A 9,300-nucleotide genomic window follows, 5' to 3' on the forward strand; every position below is an offset into this window, starting at 1 on the left:
GGGCAGGGCTAGGGCCCGGCCCCGGCCGGCCCTCTGCAAGGGAGAACCTCGCACCTGGTTAAGTGACCGGCCAGAAACGAGGTCGCCGTCGCCGCCGACCCCTCCACCCTGCTGCTTCACCGACTCTGGGTGCTGCAGCATTTAAATACGGGCCTGGCTTGGGGTGCAGTCGTTAAACGCAAGTTGCGGATCGTCAGCTGCAGCCGTAACCCTCCTACGCTTTTAATAACATAGTCACTAGATACTGTATTTTTTGCTCTGAAGACTCCCAAACACGCAGCCGGGGCAGGCACTGATGCACTGAGGAAGCACCTCAGCACAGAGGGCCCACATAGCGTCAGTTGGTGCTGCTTAGCTCCCAGAAAGTGAGAACAAACCAAAAATGTTGACTTCGCTTGAAAGGATCTTTACGGGTTAAAAATACAATTACTGTTGCAGTCAGCTTAATAACCAACTTAATTCCCAGCTTCAGCTTAATATTCAACTTTGTTCAACTGGGGGTTAACAAGCCCTAATGAACAAGACTCTTACTTATCTGAGCAATGACACCCTCCAGCTCTTTCTAGCCCATCCAGCCAGGGTCCTTCCCTCGCAACGCTCACATCTAGCAGCACAGCCTCCTGTCAATTTGTTTCACCATCTTACAGTTACCTGGCTTTTTCAGACCTAAGTTATTATTAAAGTTCTACAATAGGAGAGAGTCCTACACTACATAAGAGAATGTCTCATTCCCTCTTTCACCTTGTTTCTACTACTGAGTAGACATTCCTAGGACATGGAGTCACATGCGTCTAAGTCATACCTAGACCAACAGGCCCACAATCTCCATATGAATAAACAGCAGACATATGTGTTTGTCAAGGAAACACTTAATCATTGTAGTATCCAAAATAAAACCACCCTAGAAGTGATATGACAGCACTTGGTTTGAATCTGGTCCACTGAATTTCAATTTCTTCACAAATCTAACATAGACTCATTCTCCCATAATTAGATCTGGAACGATTACAAGCTTCGGTGGAATCCAGCGGACTATGGAGGTGCTGAATTCATCCGAGTACCATCTGGCCAGATCTGGAAGCCAGATATTGTTTTATATAACAAGTAAGACTCTTGCATCAATTTGGGAAGACAGGGACTGACGTTACTAGTATTAAAAAAAAAATCAGCAGCAGGTTCATTGAATGAAGAGAAAAAGCCTGCTTTTCTACATACGTGTGTCCCACATCTCGCTACTGCTGTACTCACCTCCATGCCATCTGCATCAGCATCACTGGGCAGGAGCCAGCTCCTAACCTGGAGCTGCAAGTGGGCAGGCCAAAATGAACCGTGCTTTTCCCCTTCACAAGACCCCACTTTTACTATTATTTTTATCACTGTCTACACAGGAGGTGGCCAGTAATTCCCTTAGACTGAAGAGTTGTTTGCGAGTCAGACCTTTAACTGGAAAAAGCTGCAAATTCTAGCTTTTTAGCAGTTAAACTCACAATTTGACCCCTTTTACAGCAATAGGGTTGACATATAAAAGCCACAGGTAAAGTTAACTTTGTATGTCAGTTTCTGAGACTGAGGAGCCAAACCATAACTAAATGGGTCCCTCTGCTCTGTAGGAAAGAAGTTCTCAGCAAAGCAGACTTTGCTACACAGATCCAAAACCTAGGTCTATGGAACAACAGTGATGACACTCCCTTTCTGACTGTGGCCTTAAAGCTTTAAATTACATTTTTAGTTTTACTTTTTCATATGAAGAATGGAAATTGTCACACAGATCTTATATGATCCAAGTGATCAGGATAGCAATGTGGGGCTTAAAATAATCCCTCACTAAATACACGCTTTATGCAAAGATGCACTTCAACCCTAATCCCTCTTTCCATAGTTACTACCTGCACTGTCCACAGAAGAGGTGGAAATACCAGCACTGCAGTTATCCTCTTATCAGCCCTTGGGTTGTGATGTGCTTGGTCTAGAATAAAAAAGAATAATACACTTCAGTTGGAAGGGACCTACAATGATCATCTAGTCGGACTGCCATTTGCAATCTCCTATTTGCTGCTTTGAATATTGATTGCACTGAGCCATGTTTTTGTAAGGCAGAATATTTCCTTTCAAATCCTCCATGGTGAATTTATACAGCTGTTTATTTCAGTTTAACTATGCAAATTTATAATGGCCGCTGACTCAGTCCTGCACATGCAATTCAGCTCCATGTTCATATGTAATTACTGGCTTTCCCAAAACAGCTTAAAGAGTTTAAGTATGTGATGTGAATGTATGAAACCACCTGGAGTAGCTGCATTCTAATGTTTGTTATTTTTATTTGCTTTACAGTGCAGTTGGGGATTTCCAGGTTGATGACAAGACAAAGGCCCTATTAAAATACACGGGTGATGTGACCTGGATACCTCCAGCTATATTTAAAAGCTCATGTAAAATAGATGTAACCTACTTCCCATTTGACTATCAGAACTGCACCATGAAGTTTGGTTCCTGGTCTTACGATAAAGCCAAAATTGACTTAGTTTTAATTGGCTCTACAATGAACCTGAAAGATTACTGGGAGAGCGGAGAATGGGCTATTATTAAAGCTCCTGGGTATAAACATGACATCAAATACAACTGCTGCGAAGAGATATATCCAGACATCACATATTCTCTTTACATTAGGCGTTTACCTCTATTTTACACTATCAATATGATTATTCCATGTCTGCTGATTTCATTTCTGACTGTGTTAGTTTTCTATTTGCCTTCAGACTGTGGCGAGAAGGTGACGCTCTGTATATCAGTCCTTTTATCTTTAACAGTGTTCCTTCTTGTTATCACAGAAACCATACCTTCTACTTCTCTGGTAATTCCACTTATTGGGGAATACCTCCTTTTCACCATGATATTTGTAACTCTATCTATTGTCATTACGGTATTTGTACTTAACGTGCACTACAGAACACCCAAGACACACACAATGCCCGTGTGGGTGAGAACCATTTTCTTGAACTTACTTCCAAGGATCATGTTTATGACAAGGCCTGCCAGTGACGAAGAGAATAATCAGAAGCCAAAACCATTTTTCACTTCTGAGTTTTCAAACTTAAATTGCTTCAACAGTTCTGAAACCAAATGCTGCAAGGATGGCTTTGTATGTCAAGATACGGCATGCAGCTGTTGTCAGTATCAACGAATAAAGTTCTCGGATTTCACTGGCAATCTCACAAGAAGTTCAAGCTCTGAGTCTGTAGATCCTCTCTTTTCATTTTCAGTTCTGTCACCAGAAATGAGAGATGCTATTGAAAGTGTTAAATACATTGCAGAAAACATGAAAATGCAGAATGAAGCAAAAGAGGTAAGAATGTATTTTACTGTTACTCAAACTGCAGACACCATTTGCCATTAGTGTGTTTTGTAAGAAAAAGGAATCTCAAAAAAACCCCCACAACACCCCCACCCCCCAAAAAAAGAAAAAAAAGGACAACACAGACCATTATTTTATACAAGTAAATTACCCAAGCTGTATTACAAATATGTGCAATGCTGAATGTAGATAATTTTGGGGAGCAGCTCTGTTGCACAACATTCTCTTTATTGACAACACATATACTGAGTGAAGCACATTAAGGTAACCACTGCTAGGGAAACATACTTGAGTATCCACCCTACAACCTTCAGAGTGAGGATTTTCCAAGTTATACTCTTTAATAGTGGAATTTGCGGACTCTATGGCCGCTAGAAAGTTACATTCTCCTTCCCACAGCTTACCATCAATAACAAAGAAGGTAACAATGAATGTCCTTTGCAGGGATGATGTTGCTTGTTCTGCTGCCACTGCAGAGTAAAGTGCTGTAGCTAAATGAGACAACTGCTGCAAGACGGGGACCATAATCTTTCATAAAACTGCATCTTGATGCAAAAAAAAAAGAGTTTTCTTTTTGTTGTGTTCCTCAAGCACTAAGAGTCACTGAATTTAAATCCTCTGCAGCATGACACTTAAAGTTAGAATGAAGTTACTTTGTTTATGATGAAATCAGAACTTTATTTAGAATTAGTTGGTATAGAAAATAGGGAGTTGTTTTTTTTTTTTTAAGTCTGCCTTAACAAACAAGCTCTAAGCTAAAAAAAGCACAAAATTTCAAAAACAACTAATGCATTACTCATTAGCCTTCCTGAAGAAAAATTAAGCAAAAATTTAAAGTATAATCTCAAGAGTTAACTCAAATGATCACCTGATCTACTTACTATTAATATATAACATATATAATACTTCAGTGTCACTCTTGTTATAATGCCCACACTCTAAAAAAAAATAATTAGAAAAAGATGGTTTTTTGGAAACGTGATTCCCTCTCTACATGGAAGGTAAGGAGATAAGTTTTACATCATGCACAAGAACAATCAAATTTCACTACTGCATAAGAAACTTACCAGTAATTATATATCAATTAACCTTTGTCATTTACATACTGCCTAAAGACCAGTAGAAGCAGTCTGTTTCAATAAAGTTTTCTGGACAAACCTGATCATCTAAGAATGTAAAGCTTTTCACTTTCATTTTTTGCATACAAAAGAGAAGTTCTATCTCATGAAGTCCAGTGTCTTGGTGAACAACTTTTTGTATTTGAAGAAGTAGCTTTTGGCTTTGCCACAAATAGCATATTCAAATAAAGCTTCTTCAAGATGAATTCAGAGATATAGAAGTTGTGCATATATGAAAGACATTTACATATGGAAAAAAAAACTTGTGCTTTCTATATAAAATGGTACTCATCACTAATGCAAGTTGTTCACCTAATAATCATTCCTACTTGCTATTCAATTTATTTTTCAGATTCAGGATGACTGGAAATACGTTGCCATGGTAATCGATCGAATTTTTCTATGGGTTTTCATCTTGGTATGTATTCTAGGAACAGCAGGATTGTTTTTACAACCTTTGATGGCTGGAGACGAAATGTAAAGATTAAACAGTATGTTGTGAAATCGAATAAAACTTCTACCCACCAACTCTGCACCCCCACCCGAGCACCTGATGTCTCTTCTATGTGTAGTAGAACAAGGATCTCTCTCTGCCTCAACTTTGCTTGACCAAGAAGGCTTTGTGAAAAACGTGGAAACGTGAAAAAAAAAAAAGAAAAATATTTGAACCTTTATGGCAGCTTATCTCAAAGTAATGAACTGTGCTTGACAGCTACTTTTTGCAATAACTGGAAAAGATGTAGGTAGAACATTAAACTTTACAGGAAAGGTTTAAGAAGGGGTTCATAAAGAAACCAAAAATTACATGAATATTTGGAAAAATCAAGACAGGTTGAATACTTTGGGCTACTAGATTAGTTTCCAGGAGTCTGATGCCAAGTCTCTTCAGATTGTGACAGGAATACGTTCAATGAATGCCTTCATGCTTTAGGAAGCATACATACCAAATTGCTAGAATGCAGACGTTGCCACCTGGTGTATAAACTGACTCAAACAGTGGGAGGAAAGGGCTATGGGCAAGTTTATTACAAAAGGAAAATGAATAGGTAAATAATAGATGATGGTAATAAAGCAGCCATAATGTAAACTCTGTGCATCCCCATATTTCAATGTATGAGAAGACTGTCAGAAAAAACAAGCTATTCAAACCTAGTAACGTTTGAAACTGTGTACAAGTAAAACACACATTACGATGCAGTCTGCAGGTTATGCAAAGGATCAAAATACTTTGATACGATAGTTTGGATACAGAAGCATCCTGCTATAGCAAATTACTTTATGACAAGGGAAGGCAGGTAGATAGAAAAATGATCCTGTAAAGTATGCCGAAATTGCTTCTCAGGCACATGTTTGTGTTTGGGCTTTTTTATCAGTAACTGCAGATAATTTAAGAGCAAAATAAATAATGCAACAAAATACTGTAATGAGAAAATATTTTGTAAAGATATGAACTGTCCTCTCTGTACCAAACTGGAAACTTTCTGGAAATGCAGTGTATCAAGTGATGTAACATTTATGAAAATAAAGAGAATCAAGCTGTTGAAAATTGTGTGCTTTTTTTCCCATTTATTTTGACCAAGTGACAAAAACCTGTATAAGGTAGCATTAGCTACAGTTCAACGCATTCAGAAACAAGTTACATAAGTAAAGGTCCATGCTTCTGAGTCTATTAAAGCTTTTGTTTCAGACACACCTGATAAGCTGAAGACCCCAAGGATTCTAGTATCTTATCTGTATTTATCATGATCAGATTGTAGAAGTAACTAGAAGAAATTCATGCACTTGCAAAAGTTGTGAGTTACTAGTATAAAGACTGGGACTCCATTACCCAATACGCTGCCAATCACCTTATGGTATAATTAGGCAGTCTACAGAAACCATTTAAAAAGGGGAAAGAGATGAGGTGGGGAGTTGAAAAATAAAATATATAGCTAATCTATAGTTTTACTCACTTTGATTTCTGTTCAGGTAAGAGTAAGCTTCAGTAATTCAAACCCAAGGAGGACTATAAAAAGAAATTTTGCATTTGAAGAGGAAATAAGATGTCTAAAGTATTTCTGCAACTTCCACACAAAGTCACTGATGCGTTGTTTAAACTTAGTAATATTAAAAGTTAAAATTATGATATGAATGGATTAAATCAGATAATCTTTACAAATTCACCTTTAAAATTCGTGATGATGGGAATAGAGGAAATATGGATATCCAATGCCAGATGTAATTGTATAACTGAAGAGTGACTCCCTTTACAATTAGAATTATTTATAAATTGGTTTAAAAACAAAACAAAAAGACCAAAAAGGCTTGCCTGGCATCATTTCCCTGCCTGCAGCCTTAAAAAGCTGCACAAAACCAACAATGTCCTACAGGTGAAAACAATTTGAAATAAATATTCATTTATATAGAAGTTATGACATAAGCATTCAGTATTATAATCACTACAGTGCCATACAGTGCTATTCTAAAGTGGATGGGGGGAGGGTGTGGAAAAATGTATCTGTTTTCCAAATTCATAACCCCTATAAAAACTTACATTATCAAAGATACCACAATTTACATTCAACTTCTCACATAAACATGTTATTATTAATGTAGTAATTTAAGCAAATAAAAATTTCCCAGAACTTGCTCTAGCTTGGCACACCACTGTATTAGACCTGCAGGATGCAACTGTATTATGAAGTACACTGACAAAACTTCGGTGTAGGAAAGCCCTCTACTATTTCTCTTCCAGAAATAAAGCTTTTAAGAAAGGTGGCATTGGAATGAATGTAAAGAATTTAAAATCAGTATTTAAAGAATATATTTTAATGGAATGATTAAAAAGTTGGAAGTTAGTTTTCAACACCATCAGAAAAAACAAAGTATGGAAAGCCCTAAGTCCTCGCTGCTTAGAGTTACATATGGTTCTGTAAGTGAGAGAACTTATTAGAAGTAGCTTTCTAAGTTCGATTTAACAAATGTGTGAAAACTTAATCACCAGCATAATAATTTTCCTTGAGAAAGACATTCCCCAAATTCCTTCTACCTGTGCTTAAAACCTTAATTCTGAGAAACACACAAAGGCAGGAAATTATTAACATGCTTGCAACTGATATATTGTATCAAATTCTTCATCAAGAATAAAGAAATCTGAATATTCCAGTCTATTAGAATACTTGCACAACTTGGGAATTCATTTAATTGCCATGGCCTTCCTTTCCATAGCTGATACAGAGATACCAATGTATATGTATCCTCTAGGCATTCTAAGGCTTACAGTATTAAATGTTCATGTTAGTATGATAGAATTAACAAGGTTTTAAATTTAGCAGCAAATTCCACTGAAAATTTATAAAGGCAAAACATATCTAAGTCGCTATTTTTATTTATATATTGAATATACAGGAAGTTTAACTGGTATTTTTATTATTACTTTAAATTTACTCTGTAGAAACTTTATACTTTTACAACACATTCGAGAGAGCTGATAAAAATTCTCTTTTGCATACTAAATTGAAATAAGCAACCCTACTGTGTAAATATCTGCAAATATTTAATACTCAATATAACGATCTATATAGTAATTTAATAACTGGACTACAGTGACCATCATTAAAAAAATGTAAATCCTTCTATTTTGCAGTAGGTGTCAGTGTATGCTTTTCTGCCATATCATACATGCAAGTCCTTGAGAGGGTCCTTTTAATTCTGACCTGATTTAGAAGTAACTTAGTAGACTGGCAAAAAGCAAACTGACTTCTATGTGTCCTAGGGACGCCATGCTTTAATATGAACATAATTTACTTGTTTGGCATATTTTTTACTCTATCAGAAATATGCCTACAAAGAACGTGCACGGAAATAGAACTACTGCAAAACTCTTTAGAACCATATTAGCAGGAGACAGATCCAGAGATATTTTATGCATTTGTACTGCCTATATGTGTAGGTACTATTATACTTGCCCATTTATGAATAACAGGAATAAATAACACAAGCGATCCAATTATTGAAACCAGAAGAAAAGTCCATAAGAACATTCGGTCAAGCACCTGAGCAATAAATTTCCAGTCTTCAACAACCTGAAAAGCAAAGAGCATAAGAGTTGGTCAGTATGTGTGAGAACAGGTAAAAATACAGTACCAAATCCTGCAATTCTTAATCACTTCACAGTACACTTTTTTCCACATCAGGTCCACTTGGTAACCCCCTTTGATAACTTTTTATAATTACACTATGAGCTAGAACAGGAACAAACTTCCCTCTATGAAGACTGGTAAGCTATATAGACCGATACGAGATTTTAATGCAGAAACTGACCCTGATGAGCACTGAACATCCTCAACTACAGAGAGATTAAATCTAACATACTGCAGGACTTAGATTTATACCACAGCCTCATCATAAAGTGGAATTCCTGGGCAGGAGCTAGAAGCAAAAGTTGTAAAATAAATAAACAAACACACACACCCCAAACAAAACACAAACAAACAAACCACCCCACAAAACAAATAAAAACACACCCAAACTAAAATAAATTAAAAAAACAGTAGACAGCAGCTGTTGTGTTACACACAAGATCTGAAAGCTGTGAAATTACTGCTGCACAGAATTGTACACTAGGGAGAATAGTCACAGTACTTTCCAGACTATTTTCCTATTTGATAGGATTTTTCATAACTATACACAGTTTTGCAAGTATAGCAGTTGTAATTGTGTCAGCAAATTAAAATCCTGCCAAACAACTGCCTTTGATTTGAACTAGAGCTCTACACATTTCCCAAGCCTACTGCTTCCTAAAGGCTACAGCAGCACTCGTCGGGGAGGTTTTTTTTAATAATTTGGGCA

At 36.9% G+C, this 9,300-nt stretch overlaps 2 protein-coding genes across 2 annotated transcripts in view; one reads left to right on the forward strand and one right to left on the reverse strand.

The window, feature by feature from the left end:
- Nucleotides 1-994: 994 nt before the first annotated feature.
- Nucleotides 995-4,951, forward strand: CHRNA3 (cholinergic receptor, nicotinic, alpha 3 (neuronal); the record flags this gene model as incomplete). Its single annotated transcript, XM_010295092.1, has 3 exons — nucleotides 995-1,104; nucleotides 2,332-3,343; nucleotides 4,823-4,951. Coding segments are annotated over 3 exons (1,251 nt in total), but the record flags the coding sequence as incomplete, so codon positions are not given.
- Nucleotides 4,952-8,372: 3,421 nt separating this feature from the next.
- The window catches only part of CHRNA5 (cholinergic receptor, nicotinic, alpha 5 (neuronal)), a 6,676-nt gene continuing 5,748 nt past the window's right edge, over nucleotides 8,373-9,300 (reverse strand). The window contains exon 5 of the mRNA XM_010295093.1: nucleotides 8,373-8,534. Within this exon, the coding sequence (XP_010293395.1) occupies nucleotides 8,373-8,534 (162 nt within the window). The remainder of the gene's footprint in view (nucleotides 8,535-9,300) is intronic.

The sequence above is a fragment of the Phaethon lepturus genome, unplaced genomic scaffold (genome assembly GCF_000687285.1).
Source record: "Phaethon lepturus isolate BGI_N335 unplaced genomic scaffold, ASM68728v1 scaffold56539, whole genome shotgun sequence".
Lineage (NCBI taxonomy): Eukaryota > Metazoa > Chordata > Aves > Phaethontiformes > Phaethontidae > Phaethon > Phaethon lepturus.